At 42.3% G+C, this 21,608-nt stretch overlaps 2 protein-coding genes across 8 annotated transcripts in view; one reads left to right on the top strand and one right to left on the bottom strand.

Annotated features, from left to right (window-relative positions):
* The window catches only part of BAG6 (BAG cochaperone 6), a 37,147-nt gene extending 28,771 nt beyond the window's left edge, over positions 1-8,376 (bottom strand). For 4 of the 7 annotated variants that reach the window (XM_042449981.1, XM_042449985.1, XM_042449984.1 and 1 more), the window contains exons 1-2: positions 8,107-8,375; positions 1,305-1,413 (exon numbers count right to left, since the gene is read on the bottom strand). In XM_042449981.1, coding sequence (XP_042305915.1) covers positions 1,305-1,382 — 78 coding nt within the window. In that variant the 5' untranslated portion in view covers positions 1,383-1,413; positions 8,107-8,375. The other 3 variants (XM_042449986.1, XM_042449983.1, XM_042449982.1) reach the window with 3 other exon arrangements.
* Positions 8,377-13,016: 4,640 nt separating this feature from the next.
* The window catches only part of LOC121922095 (apolipoprotein M-like), a 30,760-nt gene continuing 22,168 nt past the window's right edge, over positions 13,017-21,608 (top strand). Inside the window, 8 exon segments of the mRNA XM_042451036.1 lie at positions 13,017-13,089; positions 13,092-13,126; positions 15,006-15,109; positions 15,111-15,143; positions 16,230-16,297; positions 18,773-18,877; positions 20,127-20,225; positions 21,126-21,166. Of these exon segments, the coding sequence (XP_042306970.1) occupies positions 13,017-13,089; positions 13,092-13,126; positions 15,006-15,109; positions 15,111-15,143; positions 16,230-16,297; positions 18,773-18,877; positions 20,127-20,225; positions 21,126-21,151 (543 nt within the window). The 3' untranslated portion in view covers positions 21,152-21,166.

The following is a 21,608-nucleotide window of genomic DNA, read 5'->3' as shown; positions in this document are numbered from 1 at the left end:
TTTAATGGGACTTGAGCATACACGGATTTTGCTACACGGGGAATCTTGGAACCAAACCCCAGCGTATAACAAGGGTCCACTCTATACCCAGTAGTGACTATGCCACTTTCAAACCTTTCCAGAACTTGCAAAAGTCACTTATTGGATTACAACTCCCACAATCCGCAGCACAGCCACTCAAAATTGGACATATGAATGCTGTCCTGCTCCAGAAGACATAATCCAAAGTGCTACTGTAGAAAAACATTTACAGGGCCAACAAACAAGCAACAAAATTCTTTATCCAGCTTTAGAAGCTCCATAAGCTTCTTCATCAGTCAAAGACTGTTTTTAAAAAGCAAATAGGAAAAGCTGTAGGTATTACACTAATCAAGTTTACATGTTTCTTTGAGATGGTACAGAGGACTACAAACCCACCAGACCACAGGATACATTGCTTGGATTTAAGAGAAGGCTCTCCATCACAATGCATGTAGTTATCTCTACTAGGACGTCCTAGTTCCCTTCGAAAAACTGTTTCTTGAATTATTCTTGTTAATGTCAATCTACATTTGCACCTTTTGCCTTTCTTTTTCGCCAGATCTCCTTCCCACCCAAACATCTCTATAAATATCTGCCAACTTGGGCAATACTCTAGCTTGTGCTAAATAATGTTGGAAGATTTTTGCAATCTCTCTTCCCCTCCTTAGACAGATAGATTTTCCTGCATGCAAACCCTAACATCTCCCCTCCGCTAACATCCCATTTGCTCCTACTGAATCACAAGGCAGTAACTTTGCAAACTGGTAGACAAAGCATGTGATTCAGGCCACTCCCCCTTCTGGGTAGTTCTCTATCACACACAAAGATTTTCTCCTGCCCTGTTGGGTTTCCCATCTTCCTTCCCTCTCAGCCTTCTTTGGAAAGATGGTGAGATAAGATGAGCTATTTATTAGCTAGATTAAGATACAGCCTCTATGCAATATGTAGATTCAAACCATTAGTAAATTTTTGTTTAACCTGCAACTACTTGTGTTGTTTTTGAGTCAGTGTCAGTCCTTAGAGAAGTACTGTTGGGCAAGGACATTTCTGCTACTCTGATGATTTAAAGCTAGACCCTAATAGGCTTAGTTTTGAAATTTTAGTATTTAAATATTTTTGCTTCCTTAGCAAAAGCTGCAGCTTTAGGAAACTTGAACTGTCCAACAAATAAAACTCTTTGGTCTATAAGATACCAAAGATTCTCTGCAATGGTTTTTCATAACCACTATTCAGGCAGGGCACTTTGCCATCTACCACTACAATTCCAATTTAAGATATCTTACCTCTTCCTCAACTGTGAATGTCCTTGTCTGAGAGTCCAAGGTTTTCACCATCACTTCGAGGTTTTCTGGCTCTGCCATGATGCCTTGTCAAATGCTGCCTTCAATCCTCCTGTGAGAAATGAGAAAACTAATAACCTTCATCAAAGTTGCGACAAGAGAATTCCCAGCAAACTTGAAGGTAATCAAAAGTCAACAAAATTTCTTTGCACAAACATATTTTGTTACATTATTCTGAGAAAGTTAGTCTATAAAGGATTTACGGGCACATATATCTATGCAATTAATAACTGAACTATAAGGTTAAAGAATACTACAGTATTTTAAGGAATATACTTAAGGGAGACAACATGAGAATTCTAGATATCTTTCATTTTCCAGCCAGGAGATAGAGAAGCGTAATTCTTTTTAATGCTGCATGCCTACTCAACCTTTCTGGACTGATCTTTGAAAAATTACTTTTTCATCAGCTGTGTTTCTGTGTGATTAGTTCAGACCAGTGTTAATGGAAGAGAAAAAAACTGAAGGACAATGGAAGATAGATGAGAGATAGATAAACAAAGTATGCCATGGCCTGGGTCCATGCTCACCATTGCCTGTAGACACAACTGACACCAATTAAACAGAGATGAGACTCATGCTCCCTCCAGGTGTATTGGTGGACTACTAGTCCCAGCTCCCCTAGCCAGCACAGTCAATGGTGAGGAATGCTGGGACCTGAAGTCCAACGACACCTGCAGAACCACATGATTCCCACCTCTATATTAGAATGTCAAAGTAGGACTGAGAAACAGCTCACTCAACCATGAAGTTCATTACATTTCACCTTTACCCCCTCAAACACACACACGTGATCTCTCCCCACCTCCCTCCTAAATCTACCTCACGGTGAAGATGGTTTCGATGACAAAGTGGGGCAGGGGACACCACATGTTTCCTCAAACTCTTTCACAAAGATCACTAGCTTCATGTGACAGATGTCCCCTTGACTGAGTAAGGAGAATGTGACTCAAATCAAACAAAACTCTGTACACATCCAGCAGCCATATTACCATCCAGCAAACTGTTCTGTTTGATACAGATTATATACTTACCTTTTCTATTCTCCAAAAATTAGCAAGGTAGGCTCTTCAAAAAGTTTGGCTAAAGGATGGCTAACTCCCTAGAAAAACACCATGGCAGCACTGCCAACTGTTACCTCAGAAGCCAACAATCTCAAGGCAACATCAGAAACTGAAAGGGCAGAAGATAATAACAGCTATATTGTAAAGGCTGGGTAATAACACTGCCTTTTAATTGTCATCCCACATGAGAAACTGGCATCACTGAAAATCATCAGACACTTGTATCCAGAAAAGTTCCAACATAAGAATTTGATTAAAAGATCTTTCATCTCTTCTCACCAATTAACAGTGCTACTGTTATTATTTTAAAACCAGTTACATCCCTTCTGATCCAGGAAGGGAACCAAAAAGAAAGTAGAGCATCGTAACAGCCTAAAGATGAACTTGTTTATTGCGACATAACCTCTAACAGATTAGAGCCCATTATTGACACATGGGTAATGTACATACAGCTGGCAAACTGGCTGTTTATGTACACAAAATACTCATACAGGCATAGGGCGTCTGAAAGGCAAAATAATTATTAAAGGTAAGAGCAATACCCAGTAACATTTTAATGCATTATTCTAAAACGCTGGTCTTCTGTTTCACTTAGGCACAGGTATCTCACAGGGCAGCTCCATGTATACCATCTAATAATAAACTTTCCACACATCAGATGACCTGGGCTTTTAACGCAAAGCTTGGGAAAGTTACATTTTGGACTACAACTCCCAGAGTCCCTCAGATAGTTGGGGCATGGAGAGAATTGTAGCACAAAAAAGTAGTATACTCAACTCTGCCCTATTCCCCCAAAAGCCTATCCCACAAGACACATGTTCAACAGGTGCCTTTCATTTGTCTCCCTCCACCTACAGGCCATATTGTATTTATTTAAAAGAAGGAGAGGTAATGATATATAATTCCCTACACATAAAAAACAGAAAACCCAAAAGGTTTTCCCTCTGAAGATGGTGATGCTATGTGCTAGACGTAACCTAATTATACTCACGCTTGCTCTGGGAATGTGTTCTTGTGCTGTATGTTTCAGTAAAAACATACAGCACAGGAACAAAATATTACAGTGGGCTCTCAGTATCTGCTGCGGTTTGGTGCCAGGACCCCCCATGGATACCAAAATCTGTGGGTGCTCAAGTCCCATTAAATACAATGGCATAGTAAAATGGTGTCCTTTATATAAAATGGCAAAATTAAGGTTTCCTTTTTTGGAATTTTTTTTTTTAAAAATTCAAATTGTGGATGGTTGAATCCATGGATAAAGAATTGGTAGATACAGAGGGTTGACTATACTTTCGTTCTACAACAATGTTGTACTATAACTGTTCCTATACATTACAAATTGTTTCTACACATAACATTACAAAATTTGTTGTTGTTGTTGTTTATTAAGACTTCTTGGACTACACTATAATGAAACAATTCCCAATTTCTTTCTTTGTTCTTGTCCCTTCTACTGGCATCATACCTGTCCATTTCACCATCATTTGCACATATTCCTTGTATACTTAAGGTGTTGGCATGTCCATCTAGTAGGATTTGTTTTTGTTCTTGTCACACACATAATGTTTCTGCTTTTGCATGCAAAGTGAGATACACACATGCACCTTAGTAAAGGAATTTAAATGTCTCCCCATGTTGTAAAACTCTAACCTCCACAAACATAAGCCAATGAATTTTATTATATTCTGTGGAGTTACCAAGGAAACACCCTCAAATACTACAATCTATACATACCTTGTAGAAAGCCCTCCAAAATGTAGTGGGATATTATATGGGAGGAAATGGATTGCAAATCTCTTTCTCTCATATTTCATTGAGGAAGTTATTGGCAGGCTAGCCTCCCATCCTTAAGGCCACAAAACAGCTTATACATCTCCCTACACTGTACAGTAGTCTAAAACCTCTGTAATGCTTGTTAAGTTTTGTTACCAAGAGATAATTCCAGCTAACCTCAGATGACCAGACTAGTGGCTGTTTATAGACTCATACAAAACCTTTCCATGGTGCATTAAAGACCCTCCCTGCTGTCAGTCCTAGACAGAACTGGGGGAAGGGAAGACTCATTTCAACTCCTAAACCCCCACTTCCCATTTTTGAGAAATACATTTCCAGTCCTTTCACTTTACAACTGATTAACCAACCAAGAAAGTACTGTATATATTCGACTATAAGTTGAGAAATTTATGCCCCAAAAATTGACCCTAAAATTTTGGGCAGACTTATATAAGGGTCAATACATCAGTAGTGCTTAGAAAAGTCCTAGACCAAGCAAGCCTGATGCCCCAATCGCCACTGAACACCAATTCCTCCCCCCTCAAGTCCATTTTGCAAGACCTGGCTTCCTCTGGAAACAACTCTCCATTTAAATCCACTTGCTTCCTTTCTCAATCTGATGTTAAAACGTCTCCTCCAGCACCTGGGGATTGGTTGGGAGAGGTCCAGAGAAGGAGAGACGGAAGTGGTATTTCCCTCTTTCTAACCTTCCTTACAGCCCCCTAAGTTTTACCCTCGATTTATCCATGGGTCATATGAAAATCCAGGATTTTGACCCTTAATCCTTCCCTCGACTTATACATGAGGCTGACTTGTACATGAGTATATACAGTAGTCAAAATGAGCAACATTATGAGTTCCCATAAAGAAGTATATAAGGCTCATCTTTCCACTTAAAACAATAATAAAACAGCAAACAACACTAGTTCCCATGGCACCTTTCCCACCAAAAATCCCCCATCTAATAAAACAGAAAATTAAGGTTGTAAATAAACATATTCTCCAGGAAGTATATGGAAAAAAGGGGACTCACTACTGAGAAACCATGGCTAGGATCAGGGTTGTTCAGGCTCATCTCAGCCCGATACAGTGCTACTTTAAGGCAACCATTTCAGACAGATCACTTAGATGTATTACCAGCTCCTGTCTCCTTGGTCGCCTCTACCATTTATAAAGCCTGGGACACAACCCAACTACTTATTATCTCCTTCAACAGAGATTAGGTTATTAAATCCCTGCTCATCCATAAAGCCCATGGGCAGCTTTATGCAAGCCACAGCCTCCTGTGATCCTGGAGAAGACTGAGATCTTCCTTACCATTTTTGCAGTGTTCTTTATTATCAGGTTTATATGTCTCTCTTTTGTGAGGACTCAGGAGGAGTTTTTTTCTCTCCTCACAATATACAATGTCTCCCATGTTGTGGAAAGCTTAGCCCCACAAGCATTGCTAATGAGTTTCATTTTAACCGTCACTCAGTAGTAAGGAAATAAATGCAGTAACATGAATTAAAATAGCATACTATTAAAAGAAATCTTAGCAGCTTGATTCTTTCTATGTCCCAAAACAAAGGCTGATCATAAGAAACTTCATCAAGCAACAGAAACAGATAGCCCTCCCAAACAATTTGTAAATATCAAACCTTGGGCAGATCCTGTTTTGCCCTACAACTCATAATATTACAGCACAGTAATGCACAGAGAAAGAGGAGCAGGAGGTATTCAAGCAGAAGGAGTGGAGGAACAAAGGCCATAGATACATAATTTATTTCCTTGTGTTCTGTGGCTTCGGGTCTTTTCCGACTTATGGTGACTCTAAAGCAAACCTATCGTGAGGTTTCCTTGGCAAGATTTATTCAGAGGGGGTTTGCCATTGCCATCCTCTGAGGCTGAGAGACTGTGACTTTGCCCCAGGTCACCCAGTGGGTTTTCATGGCTGAGCTGAAATTCAAACCCTGGTCTCCAGAGTCATAGTCCAACACTCAAACTACTACATCGCTTTGTCTATGCTATTCTGCAACATACATTATGTAATATTAATATAACCCACAACAACAACAAATTTCACTGAGAGCCAAGTATTGACAGCTAGCTTCACAGTTGAGCAGAGGAAGGTAGAACCCAGAGTTTCCCAACAGGGCTAGCTATCTCCCCCAGACTCCCACCATTATAATTTGACATTAAATGTTGTTGTTGTTATTAAATTTTATTTATAATGATTATGAATTTGTCTATTTTGCTAATGGCTGGTGACCAGTCTCTCTCTTATTTTCTTTTATTCTTCTCAGGCCAACCCGGTTGCTAACTTATCTAGTTCAATCATATCAACTAACTAGTGAGTAAGATCCTAGAACACATACGCAAAACATTTTCTTCGCCATTTACTTCTTGCTGGCTTTCATTCCCAATTTTGTACAGTCAAGATTCCCTTAGCTTTCCATTTCCGTGCCAGCAGCAATCTTGCTGCAGAAACCACACACAACAAAATCCCCCAATATCCTTTCTCATCCTCTTTTGCCATCTTATTAGTCATGTTCTTGTTGTCATTGTATGCCTTCAAGTTGTTTCTAACTTATGGCGACCCTAAGGCAAAGCGATCAAAGGGTTTTCTTGGCAAGATTTGTTCAGAGGAGGTTCTGCCTCTGCCTTCCCCTGAAGCTGAGAGCATGACTTGCTCAAGATCACTCAATAGGCTTCATGGTCAAGCCAGAGTCATAGTCCAACACACAAACCGCTACGCCCCACGCTGGCTCCCCTCCGCCTCTTCCCTTACTTCACAGAATCAAAGAATTGGAAGAGTCCACAAGGGCCATCCAGTCCAACCCCTGCCATGCAAGAACTCTCAATCAAAGCATCCCTGACAGATGGCCATCCAGCCTCTGTTTGAGGACCTCCAAGGAAGGAGACTCCACTACACTCCGAGGGAGTTTGTTCCACTGTTGGACAGCCCTTACTGTCAGGAAGTTCCTCCTAATGTTCAGGTGGAATCTCTTTTCCTGCAGCTTGGATCCATTGCTCTGGGTCCTAGTCTCTGGAGCAGCAGAAAACAAGCTTGCTCCCTCCTCAATATGACATCCCTTCAAGTATTTAAACAGGGCTATCATATCACCTTTTAACCTTCTCTTCTCCAGGCTAAACATCCCCAGCTCCCTCAGTTGTTCCTCATAGGGGAAGGTTTCTAGACCTTTCACCATTTTAGTTGCCTTCCTTTGGACACGCTCCAGTTTCTCAATGTCTTTTTTGAATTGTGGCGCCCAGAACTGGACACAATATTCCAGGTGGGGCCTGACCAGAGCAGAATAGAGTGGCACTATTACTTCCCTGGATCATTCTAGACACTATACATTTTATTGATGCAGCCTAAAATCGCATTGGCCTTGTTAGCTGCCGCATTGCACTGTTGCTCATGTTCCACTTGTGGCCTACTTGGACTCCTAGATCCCTTTCTCATGTAGCCTAGCATCGCATGGCCCTGGCTTCCCAGTGTCCTCTCCCAACAGTCAGACCACTCCTGGCTCTCATAATCATGTTCAGGAAGGAAGTGTCGTGTCCTCATCTGACACACAGCCTTCAATATCCCTCTATGCGACATACTTCATACACTGGGCCTCCAGCGTCCATCCCTACCTGGATTTCCCCGTCGAAGAGGAACCAATTCCAGCACAAAACCCTCTTACTTCCGGATTTGGGGGAGGGAGCAAGGGACTTCCGGTCAAGCAAAACAGAAGGGGTCCCTGGCCGGAAGTAGGTCGCGCTCTCAAGAGATACAGCCCCCGCGAGACCCTCAGGGCTTCCACCTTCGGCCTGAGCGCCTTAATTCCCGCCGGAAAGCCCTGAGGGTTCCGTCCAGACCAAAAGCCTCGGCCTCCTGCAGCAACGAAGACGCCGCTTCTGACACACCGGAAACTCACCCTGTGTCACTCTAACCTTTCTTATCTCTACGGCTCTATTCCCTCTCTCCAAAATGGCGGCACTTCCGGTTTTCTCGGCGGGGCGGCGGTAACAAGCGAAGGGAGGGGCGGGATAATTCCTTCAACGCCGACCCTTTTCCGGCTTCTTTTTCCCCACCTTCTCTTCCAAAGTTAAAAAGCGGGCGGCGGGACCGAAAAGACCGCCGCCCTCGCCCCCTTCTAGCGCCTTCCTTCCCCTTTATGCCGCCCGGTTCCCTGTCTAAGCGTAATGCGCATGCGCGTCCATCTCGCTAAGGACCTCCGTTATTATTTGTAGGTGTTTACATTAGCGCCTGCTCAGATTTTTGCCTAGAAGTGACAACCTCCACCGCAGTGTTTCCCTTTTGACTTTCTTTCTCCCGCTCAGAGGGTAACCAGTATACGATATAAAATATTTATGGAATCAAGACTAAGAGAACACAGTTAATAAAAGCCGCTAGTGGTTAAGGCGCTAAACGCCTGCGCGAAGGGGGCTTTTTCCTCTTTAGGACGTCATTAGCAGCTTGGAGCCTGCGCATTGCTCACTTGACGCAGAGTAGGGGTGCCCCTTGTGACGTCATTAAAGCGCCAGTCCGACTTAACACCTTGGCGCCTGCGCATTGCTCTCTTGAGGCAGAGTGGGGTCTTTTCCAACCTTTGTCCGCCATGTCACTTGAGGGCAAGTCGCCCGAGGCGAAGCAGAGGAGGGCTTTGTCCGCCATCTTTGTTTCGGTTGGAACGCCGCAAATTCAAAAGAAATGACCGTTACCTGTCCATCTTGGTTTATCCTGTATCCTAGCAACATGGAGCCACGTAGCAACGGCCCTGCGGTCTAGGACTAGGAGGCAACCGTTGCGTTGCTTTCCAAGTGAACCGTTTGGGTTATTATAGCCTTTATATTGAAATATGTAGATATATATATATATATCTAGATATGTATCTCTAAGCAGCACTTAAATATAGGCACATTTTGAACACATGGAATTTTAAAGACTAACAAGATTCTATTACTGTTTGTAATGCATTGTGTAATTAAATTACATAATACGTTACAAATAGTAGTAGAATCTTGTTAGTCTTTACATAAATATCACATGACATTACATTATTATTATGCTACTATATGTGTATATATATATATATATGTTATAAATTATATAATTATAATATACATTTTATAATATTTATATATTTGTATTTATATAATTATAAATTATATTTATATAATTATATAACTATTTATAATATATATTAATGTATATATAAATTATATTTATACAATTGTTTAATTATATTTATAATATATATTTTATATAATATATATATGTATTATAAAATATATTATATATGTAACATACAGTATATCATGATATAATACATATATTATATCATGTATTATATATAATATAGGTACATATAGCACGTATTATATATATATGTATAATATATATATATCATGTATTATATTATATATATATATATATATATATATATATATGTTTGTTTGTGTCGTATGTCTAATTTTTTTATTTTTTTTTAAAGGAATGGAAATAAGATTATTGTTTTGTCCCAAGAGCGATGCTATGGACTTTGGGTGTAGTAAGGCCTCTGGCTCTTGGGATCACAGCCAGAACAAAAGACTTGTCCACAATTTCTTAAGTTTCCAAAGCTTTACTTGTTATAACACACAAAAAACTGATTTCTTCTTCTCATAGTCCTTCCTAATATCTTGCTCTCTCTTCTTGGTGGATTCTATCTTTCTTCCTCTGAGGACTATCTTTCTTCTTTTGTGGACTTATCTCTTCGTCAAAGGAAAATACTCTCTCCAGGTCTGACTTGGCTGAAATCTTTACTACACACTGAAACTAACTAGAGGGAGACAGCATAAGACCCTGGGATTTCACACAATCCTTGCCTTTCTTAAAGCTGTAGATCTCTATTTCCTCTTAAACTAATACATAGAAAACCTAAGTAAGCTTAAACAAAATATAGTTCTCAGAGCATCAAAGATGCTCTGGAGGATGTCAATTATATAAAGAAAATAAATAAAATCTCTATAACAGAAGCTGCCGTCATCAATAGTTCTTTAGTGTTGCTGCTGCTGTGCAGTGTAGACACAGTGTGGGTAAAGCATATAGCAAAGCCTTGTAGTTCCCTCATGTCTCATGGTGTGATTTTCTACAATGAAGACGTGTTCACATTTAAAGGCCCAAGTCAATCATCGTTTGCAAACTAGGGTTCGGCCATCTTGATGGTCAGGGTGAGGTAGTAAGAATGGGGACGGGCTTATAGATATCGTTGCAGCTGCCTGGGAGGTTGCTAGGATGATCTGTGGCTCCCTCCGCTCACTGTGTCATTTGAGCAACATCGGCTGACTAAAGAGAAGTAAAATAAATGCTCAGTTCTTGTATTTTTTTTTAATGAGTAACAACACCAGTTGTGGGAATCTCAGTAATGTAAACATGGCAAGCTGCTATTTTCTGGAGGATAGGGGAATCCCTTGATCAGGGATAACAATCTTTCCATACAGATTCAGGTCTGAAACCCACCGTATATTCAGGGTGGTCGTGATGGGAAATGATATCTCAGATCTCCCCCCCCCCCACACACACACACACACACCACAACTTATAGGGTGACTTGAGGTATTTCTGTTTTAATATAAAGCCTGGCCTCTGCACTTCTTGTCATACATGGCTCTCTTAATCAATGGAAACTAATGTGCATATGATGAAGCAAGACTGTGCCGCAAAGCAGGAAACTTTGCTGCAGAGCACAACCCTGTGAAATGGGTGTTACCTGCTTTCAACCACTTAAGCCCACTCATCCTCTTCCATTAGCTAAACTACTTCACAACCTCTTCTGTCAATTGAACGGCAACATTTAGGGCCGTGCCAGGCCTATTTCACACCCAAGGAAGCTGTGAAACAGTCAAAGATTCCCATCTTTGGATCAACATTGATCAGAATGGAGATTGCAGTCAGGAATCGGAAAGACTAGGATTCAGAAGAGCAGCCTGAAAGAACTAAACAACAAGATCCTGAGGAGTAAAATTGCAACTACAGTTAGAATCGTTCGGTTCTATGTATTCCCCATTCCATGTATGGATGTGAGTACAGTCTGGGCGAGTGAAGAAGCGATGGAGAGAGGAAATCAACTCCTTTGAGATTGTTGCTGGAGAAGAGTGCTGAGGATGCCATGGACAGCCAAAGGACAAACAAATGGGTCCTTGAACAGATCAAGACTAAACTCTCCATGAAGCCAGTGATTAAATTGAGGCCTTTGGCCACCTCATGAGAAGGCACAATTCTTGAAAGACAACAATGTTAGCACTGCAGAAGGCAGTTGAAAAAGAGGAGAGACTCACACTAGATGTGTAGACCCAATTAGGGAGGTTGATACCAAGGAGTTTATCAACACAAAGGAGTCCCATGAATATCCCAAAAAATTGTGCAATTGTGCAAACGATATCACTCGACATCGCACAAACCCCCCTTTAAAGTGGTCACAAAGAAGCATCTTTTTACTTTTGGGATTTCAGTGACAATGCATTTCCACTTTATTATTATTATTATTATTTTATTATCATCATCACTTTATTTGCATGTGATAATCTTCACGCAATTACTTGTATTATTTGCAGGATGCTTTGAATGCACTTTAATCTCTCTTTAATACTTAGTGTTACAGAATCCTTGGGAGTCGTAGTTTATTGCAGCACCAGAGCTCTGTGACAAAAGAAGGCAATGTCTCTCACAAACTACAGTTCCCAGATTCCCTAGCTTTGAGCCAGGGCGGGCAGTTGAAGCGGTCTCAAGTGGTTTATTTCTGCAGTGTGTTTGGGACTGTAGTTACCACATTTAGTTATTACATCAGGGTCATGGCTTCGAATTAGAGTGTTTGCGCATGCGCAGAGTGGGAGTTCGTATCATGAGATTTTACACTTCAGTTTCAATAGAGCTCCTTCACCCCAGGACTCCTATACAGGCTGCCAGAGTCTATTGAGTCTAGTGAGGACCCAAGGAAACCCCCCCCCCGAGTTAGAGGTGGACAAGAATAAGGAGGCATGCTCAGGCTCCTCATCCTTCCCTTCTCCGCCCTTCACTCTTCCCTCCTTAAAAACAGCTGCTTTCCTCTTGGCAGCCAGTGGAAGACAAAGGAGTACCAGAAGCAAACTCACAACAAGGTCATGGGAATTGAAGTTTGTTTATCACAGGGGAATCCCATGGTTGAACTGGAAATGCCTTTCACACTACCAGAATGGAAATAAACAACAAATCGAGATGGGTATGGGCTTGCAAATTTGGTATTTTTGCAAAGAAGCTATTCCCAGGATCTTGCACATTTCTGTTTGGGATGTGACCCATTAGCACGCGACGTCATGTGAAAGTCTTTTGCAAAATTGCATGTAATACATTGGGTAAACCTGGATTCTCACTTGGTTAACCTTCCATTTTCCCCATATTATATAGTCCTAGGTGACCATGGGCAAGTCACACTCAGTCTTGAGGAAGGCAGGGGCCAACCCCTTCTAAACAAATCCTGCCAAGAAAATCTGGTGACAGAGTCACTTAGGGTTGCCGTCGTTGGAAAACTCACACAACACGAGTTAAGAGAAAATCCCTCTTACTCTTTACATGACCTTCTCTGCCAGTGAGTACACACTCTCTATCATCTCAAATCTGCCGGACTCACTCACGCCTTTGCTCTCTGGCCTCTGGTTTTGCTTGCTAGGTCTTTCTGGATTTCATTTTGAGCACACACCACAAGCTCAGAATGGACTCTGACCCCAGAGGGCTAAACATTTAGCAAGCCTGGGGCAAAGGTGAGCCTCACAGGATGTTAGTGCAGAGGCTGATTTGCAGAGCAAAACTCTAGCAGTAACTCTTCCAATGGAAATCCCGTGGTACTATTTTCTCTACCTGTACGGGCCTTTGTGGATTGCCCTCTCCTTGTGCGAAGAACCCTGAAGCTGCATGCTAGTGAGCTCAACCGAGACCAGGTAACAACAAAAACTCAGGGTGGTAAGCAGAGGTGAACTAATGTGGGAATGTAGATGCTGCTATCGAGATCCAGTTCCTCCCAACTTACAAAAGCGCTGATTGTTTATTATTTATAATGGCATACCGTGTTGCACTTCATCGGCTTCGCAGGGTGTTAGCAATAATTTCAGTTTTGTATGCAGTCTGCAGTCTTGTAGCACAGATTACATTCAGGTGCTTCTGTGACCATTATTTCGGGGTAGCGTGATAAAGATCTTCAGTGTGTACAAGCCTGTTTTCGGTCACATTAAAGCATCGCTTTAAAACCATGCATAAAATAAATTGCATAATGCTCAGTCTTCTCCATTGTGTCGGGTGAGAAGTGTGTTAAAAAGTAACCCATTTGTTCACATGTGGAGGGCAATGTATAAAAGTAACGCAGTTTGGGGACAAGTGATCGATTGATTAATGACAAAAGTTTGGGGTCAAAGTGAACAAGTGTGATGTAGAGTGGTGTTGTTTTGAAGTACTTGTTTAGTGTGTTTTAAAAAACTCTTTTAAAGTGGATGTTTTTGATATGGTTTATGTTGCATGAGCTTTCATGGATATATAAACCCACTTCTTAGGAAGCAGCACTGAGTGGTATTAAGGCCTCAGTTATAATAAAGCATATTTTAATCAGTTGTGGGAGTGGAATAGAATGTATGGGATCCAAAAAAGATGCAAATCATGTCTCTTTGCCTTTCAAAGGGTTGTGTGAGGTCTTTCAGATCTTTAAAGGGATTTGTTAGCAATCAAAAAGTCGGTCAAATCCTGTTGTGAATTACAATGGCATAATGACAAAAATTATTAATGAGGAAGATTGCAAGCTATGAAAGACGGCAGAATTTGCGTTGCTTTTGCCTAAGTATACAGCGAAGGGAGTGAGTTGGGAAACCTCTGGGGGGGGGGTCTCACCTCAAAGGTCCACAGATTGTCACATCTTGTCAGCCAAAATACACGACAGTATCATCCCTGTATTCATGGGTTTACATTCCGAGATGTAACACCAAAATGGTGAAACTGCAGGTAACAGTGAACCTTCTTGAAATGAACAACTTCCAGCTCAAGCATATCATTGAATCATCTAGAGGACCTAGAAATGCCTAGATAGGACACTTCTCTAGGCATTTCTAGGTCCTCAGCATGACTCTTGACAGGACGGAGTTGACACTGGAGGACCTAGAAATGCCTAGACAGAACATATTTTTTAGGATGCAGGATGTGAAAGCATGTACAGTTATTATATTGGTTCCATTAACTGTAGCTGATAGGGTTGCAAGTTCTCGAGGCTTGGTCTTGTGTCCTCTAGTCCCAGGCAAGTGTGAATGGATCTCGGACAAAGGAACTGTCTTGAAAATATTGGTACAATTTTCGTCTTTTATTATACATGGTGTTTTTAACATGATTGACGTACACTGAAACTTGTGACTGATGCAGAATGCATCATGCTTCTCAGGGATCACTCTCTGTAATGTACTTTTGTAGCTGTCCCAGGATGTGCCCTCTGTGGCATCACAATCCTTTATTCAGGTTTCGTGAATCGTGTTTTTCATCCGGAGGTACAGGTATGGTCCTGACCTGCCAGCCCTAGGACCTGGGGAGAAGAGTAATCCCTCGTAAAACAGTCCATGGTAGTTTTTTTTTTAAAGGCACCTTTGTATGTAGTATGCATGGAAAACCCATGGTAACTTGGTAGTCACACTCTCTCAGACTCAAAGATGGCAATGGCAAACTCCGTCTGATGAAACTTGTCAAGAAAACCCTGTGATGGTTCGCCTTAAGTCGCCTATGTCAGACAGCTTGAAGGCACACAACAAGGTTGGTCCCAAGAGTAACCCAAATAACTTTCCTTTGCAGTATCTTGGCAGATGGCTCTTCATAGCTGCCGCTTCCTCATCCCCTTCCTCACTGAGGATTCACCGTGCCGACAGCACTTTGTTTAGCAGACTCAAAGCAACGACCCACGCGACTGCAACTGCAGGCCGCCATCCGGCTGTAGTCACCCTTCCTCTATCCACCTGTCCTCTACCTTGAAATGCATGCCACCACTGCCTGTTCCTCCATCCACCCAAAGATGCTCCTGTCAGGGCGTCTTAGGAGCTGAGTATGTTTAGCCTGGAGAAGAGAAGGTTAAGAGGTGACATGAGAGCCCTTTTTAAAATATTTGAGGGACTGTCATACTGAAGATGGAGCAGAGCTTGTTTTCTGCTGCCTCAGATAATAGGACCCAGAGCAATGGATTCAAACTACAGGAGAGAGATTCCACCTCGACATTAGGAAGAACATCCTGACAATAAGTGCTGTTCAACAGTGGAATACCACCCTCAGGGGTATGGTAGAGTCTCCTTCTTTACAGATGCTGGATGGTCGTCTATTGTGGGTGCTTTGATAGTGTATTCCTGCATGGCAGAATGAAGTTGGGATCTCTTCCAACTATGTTTTATGATGCTATAAAGTTTATCACACCGGGAGAGATCCTGTGCAAAAACAGGTTTAAAGTAATAAACCCCGCAAAAGTGGATTTATTCTCAGACAACGTCCAGGTTAACCAACATGAACCCAGACAGAAAGTGAAAAAAATGCAGAAAAGGCAATTGAATTTCAGACAATGTCGCTGTTGTTAAGGTCCATTAATGCGACATTAACCCGAAAGTAAAAAGAATTGCATTTTGTCAACGTTTCTAGCCGGTTTAATGTTGCATTAACCTTGAGTGTTCTGAAAATCATCGCACTTTTACATGTCTACTTAGGGTTATTTTTTATTTAAATCCTGTCTAAATCCTGTTTCTGTACGGATGCTCCCATGTGATAAATTTCTATGATTCTATAAGTGGTAGCTGGCAATGTATTATGAAAATATGGAGGAGGGACAACTGTATAGATATGATCTGTGATTTTACACACACATCCCTGTCCTCAACCCTGCCTGAGAGAATCTTGCAGTTGCCGCCTTGAGTCCTTATGTTGGGAGAAAGGCGGGAGATAGATAAGAAAATTATAATAATAATAATAATAATAACAACAAACAATAGCCTGTTTGTCCTCCATCACCACTAACTTTGTTCTCTGTGCCTTCTTCCCGAAGACAGGCCAGTGTGTTCCCAGATCATGGATTTACCTGCTTAAGGAAGGAAGTGCAGATCTGACAAGAAGGTGAGGCAGAATTTCTATTTCTGACATTTTGTGTAGACAACCCCAAATGAAAACACAGTTCAGAAGAATCTCTTACTATTGATTTACTAAATTCTATCTGCACTGGAATTAATTCAGTTTGACACTTCTTAACTGCCATGGCTCATGCTATAGAATTAGGATGTAAGTATAGGATGTGTAGTTTTGTGAGATGTTTAGCCTTCTCTGTCAGAGAGCTCTGGTGCCCCCCACAAGTTCCAGAGGATGGAGCCCTGACAGTTAAATGGTGTCAAACTGCCTTACTTCTGCAGTGCAGATTAGACCTGAGACTCTGAAGCACAACAGTGGGAGATTTCTATGTATTGTTGGCTTCCCTTAAAGTCGATTTGTACAGGATGGCAAGCAATGTCGTTTTCAGTTTGTCACCAGGGCAGCCAATAGCTCCCCCATCAACAGGTTGCTGATCCACTTGAGCTGTGTTTGAATCGTAAAGGAATCTATGATGTAAACCTATTTGGGGACATTGGATTCAGGATTTTCAGTTGTCCTATAGTTCAGACTACATTCCAGTGTGGATTGCCCACCAAATTTATATGGAGCAAACTGGCCAGCAATGTCACCTCCATGTTTTCCCATAGCCTTATCTTGTTTATGTTTGGAGCAGGAATTATCCATGAGGAGGAAAAAACCAAAAATAGCTGCCCGTCAGGGGTGACCATATATGTCCTAACCACAAAGGAGGACAGGCATACAAAATATAGGACATTCATGGAAAATGTTGAACATTACAAAACAAAACCAAAAAACACATATACAAATATAAATCCATGTTTCTTAGACATTTTCAAATTCCTTCTGGAGAAGACTGAAATGTAGGACATTGTGATCAGTTATGGCCGTTGATTTTTGCTTGGTTTGCCCTTGGCTGTCTGTTGCGAAGCACTCTTTCAATAACTGAATACCAAAAGTAAATCATTACGAAAGTGACCCAGCATTGTAGTGGGCAAAGCTTATGGGGCTGAAGCCATGGGAACTTTTCAATTAGGCAGATGTCCACATTTCCCCCACCACCACAACAGGTTTCCCTGTTTCCTCTGAGTTGTGAACTGGCCCTATTCTAATGCAAAAATTTGTGGGTGGCTTGGAGTGTATCTACACTGTAGAAATAATGCAGCTTAATACCGTTTAACTGCCCTGGCTCCATGCTACATATTTCTGGGATCTGTAGTTTTCTGAGACACCAGGATTCTTTGGCAGAGAGGTGAAAGACATTGTAAGACTACAAATCCCAGGATTCCATAGGCTGGAGCAATGGTGTCAATCTTAATTATTTTACAGTGAAGATGCCCATCAAACACCAGACCTCCGTCTCGAATGGGCACTGAGACCCATTAGGACAGAAAAATACCTCCTTCCTTCCCTCTCTTTCTGTGCTCTTTTACACCGGCACAACCATGTGCTATGATTCTGCTTTAACTGCCACTAGAAACATCCTATGGAATCCTGGAATTTGTAATTTGTGGAGGGGGATTTAGAATCTAAACCAGAGAATTTTGGTACCTTGCAAAACTACAGATCCAGGATCCACAGGAGGATGCAGCCATGATAGTCAAAGTGGAATCATAGTGCTATATCTCAATCTCAATCTATCTCAATCTCAATGTCTCGGTCACGGCTGCATCCTGTGGAATCCTGGGATCTGTTATTTGTGAGGTACTAGAACTCTTGGTTTAGGATTTCTAATCCCTCTCCCCAAATACAAATTCCAGGATTCCATAGGATGTTTCTATGGCAGTTAAAGCAGCTTCATAGCACTATAGCTGTGCCTATGGAATCCTGGGATTTGCTACCTATAGGCAGTGGCATCACCAGGATTGGTGTCACCCCAGTGCGATAACCCATGTCACCTCCAGGCTGCCTGGCACCCACCCAGTCCCAGCCAGGGCAATGGTCCCACAGGAGTCATTGGGCCTCTATGGACGAGAAAGGCTCCAGTCTAGTTGCCATCCGTGAGAGATGGACCAGGACACCTGAAGGGACCATCCATACCCCAGACCTTTTTGGTCTGCCTGCCTTATTTGCAACTCCCAAAGGGGTTCCAGGCACTATTTAGTGAGGGGAGGAACTTTCACCCTGGCTTGCTGAAGCATCTCAGCCTTCTTCCTTGCCACCTGCAGGCAGGTGGACCGGGTTCTCCCCAGGACCTTCAGTCTCCAGGAGTCTATCCACAGAAAGGCATAGTAGTACATGCCAGAAGGTAATCTCTTCCAAGAATGCCACCTCCAAAGTGTCATCCAATGAAGTCCACGCACCCCTAGAATAGCCCCTGCCTATAGACATTTGTAAGGAGTCAAGTTACAAGAAAAATCCTCTTGTGCCAGCTGAACTGTCCATTACGTCAACTATCCAGCCTGGCCAGAAAACACAGCCTCATTACTCCCTCAACCCCCAACTCTCTTGCTCTATCAACCTGTTTCTCTCTGGTTTCACTGCTGCAGGTCGTCCCTACATGAAGACAGAACTGTTCTCTGCCAAGTGTCCCGACTCCATAATTGTCCAGGAAACAGACCAAGGCTATCAGAGGATCCTTTTGTACTGTGAGTCTTTAGCCCGTACTTCTGAATTCAGCAGAGAGGCAGAAGTGATATTTGACAGGACAGGTCAGGGTTTAGGAGAAATTACCTTTTTAAATTTCAAATCTCAGAATCCTGTAGTCAGAATGGTCATTGGGAGTCACACTCTCGAAAGCAAAAATTCTAAACTCTGGATTTGTATAGCGGCATAGTGACCCAAGCATCCTCACTGCTCTTATTGGATTTGGGGGTACTGTACATGCCACCATCCCACACTGAACACACTCAACTTGTCTGATTTTATTCATGACGCTAGAAAAGTGGAATTTTAACAGGATGAAAGCATCTTTGGCTAATACAGTACTTATCACATGGCATCATGTTCATATTGCTGCCACCTTGCATTCGATTTGTGGCTGTAATGCACCTTTTCATTGATGGGCAAAACATGTCAGTAGGATTTCAATCTCGCTGCTACTCCACGGCAGCTTTTGCGCAATAGGTCCCTTCTGCTGCAGTTCTGCTTCTCAGATAGTAATGTGTTGGAAGTGAGCCTGATTCTGCTCCTTCTCCATCTCCTCCTCCCCCTCGCAATTCCCAAGCAGTCTCTTCCTTTCCTTTCCTTTCCTTTCCTGATTTTATTTTGTAGCAGAGAGCGCTCTATGTCCTTTTCGCAGTCTGATCTTTTTGACCTTTCTCCTCAACCCAGCCAGGGAGGCTGGTCTCTGTATACCCAAAGCCAGGATAGGTTTGCTGTATTGCTTTTCTTCCACGCTTCCTCCCCTCCTCCCAGAAGCTCAGGCTCCCTTGAAAAACACTGAAAACCATTGGCCCATATTGGGTAGCTGTACACACAGCAGTGTCGAGCTACAGGAGAGGTACAGCAACTGCACGCACCAATAGCTTCCTGGCTACTGTGTGCACATTCACACAGCAGCCAGCTTTAGGAGACAGCTGGCTCAGTGGTGATGGAAGGGGGCATTTGGCAGTGCGGAAACCAGATCCATCCATGGATCACCAAAGCAGCACCAAAGTGCTATCTTGGAGGAAAGTGTGATAAGAAATTATGCCAAACTGATATGCTTCCATTCTTAAACTAGTGTGGTTGTGGTGGGACAGCCGACTGGTGTGATAAAGTCCTAACCAGGGTCTGGCATGGCAGCCTTGCTGCCAGTCAGAGTTGACAATATTGAGCTAAAAGGAACAATGGTGAGGGTCAGTATAATGCAGCTTCCTCTGTTTGATTTGGGCTGGGCTTCCCTTCTCCCTCCAGCACGGGTCCTCCATCCTGCTGAAGAATGCATCAAAGATTTCAAGAACAAAGCAGCCTGCCTTGACATGGAGGAATTCCTTCTTATCCCAAGGACCCAAGGTAGGTGTTAGTAGAGCACTAGTAAACTAACAAAACCAATGGAGTCTCTTTCTGGATGTCTAAGAGTCTGGAGCTCTTAGAAGATGATGCCCTTCATAGAATCATAGAGTAGCCATGCAAGAAATCACAATGAAAGCACACCTGACAAATGGCCGTCCAGCCTCTATTTAAAAACCTCCAAAGAAAGTGACTCCACCACACTCTGAGGGAGTGTGTTCCACTGTCAAACAGTTCTCACTGTCAGGAAATTCCTCCTAGTGTTTAGGTGGAATCTCTCTTCCTATAGGTTACATCCATTCTTCTGGCTCCTGTTCTCTGGAGCAGCAGAAAACAAGCTGGCTCCATCCTCAATATAACATCCCTTCAAATATTTAAACAAGGTTATCATATCACCTGTAAGAATACAAAGGGATCTTGTGGCACCATTGAGACTAACTGAAAGAAAGAAGGTGTTAGCATGAGCTTCCGTAGAATTGCGTCAACTTTCTCAGGTGCTTGAGGTAGAGGAAGTAGACTCGAGTCTACTACCTCACACCCGGTTGCTGCAACTGCTTTATATAGCTCAGCCTGCAATTTCTTGGGGCTGGAAGCAGATATTGGGAAAATTCCTTTTTTGAGGAGGGATTATGGGAGTTGTAGTCCCCACAAGGAACTTCCCCATGTCCTGTCTAGAAGAGTTTGAAAGTCTTTGTCTGACGTAGGCTTGTAAAAATGAGAACAGCAACATGATGTCACAGGAGAGCTTCTCACTTTATCTCTTCCTCTAGCAGCTAAATTGCAAACTCAAGTCCACTTCTGGATTCCAAACCCCCAAACTCCCATGTCAGACACAAATGTGACAATGTGATAAAACAAACAAACAACATTTTATTATCTTAATATGCATTTGTCCTCTTTCAGATGCTTGTGAATTCCAAGATGTTTGACCTTCAAACCCTTGGGTAAGAGAAACCATCCTTTCCCACCCTTTATACTTGGTTGCCCCCACCACCACCACCTTAGAATCATGCTCTTATTCTTCTAAGAGTGAAAAACATTTTATATTGTGCTCAATAATTATATCTTGCCTCCCTTGTTGGATCAGGAGCCCATTCACATTACACACTGCCATGGTTCCACCCTATGAAATCCTGGGATTTGTAGTTTAGAGAGGGCACACCCAAACCCATGGTTCCATAGGCTGGAACCATGGCAGTCAAAATGGAATAATAGTGCTATGACTGCATAGTGTAAATGGGCCCCTGCTTTGGAAAATGTGTGCTTCTTGGCCTTGATTTCATACTGCCTACAGAGATGGAGAGAGGGTCAGGTTTGTTGTTTCTGGATAAGGGAGGCTCAGTCTGTACAAGATTGCAATCTTTAATGGTTTTAAGATGTTAAAAT

Source organism: Sceloporus undulatus, chromosome 2 (assembly GCF_019175285.1).
Source record: "Sceloporus undulatus isolate JIND9_A2432 ecotype Alabama chromosome 2, SceUnd_v1.1, whole genome shotgun sequence".
NCBI classification, from domain to species: domain Eukaryota; kingdom Metazoa; phylum Chordata; class Lepidosauria; order Squamata; family Phrynosomatidae; genus Sceloporus; species Sceloporus undulatus.
Note: the sequence above shows the minus strand (reverse complement) of the source record. Positions and strands in the feature narration are given on the sequence as shown.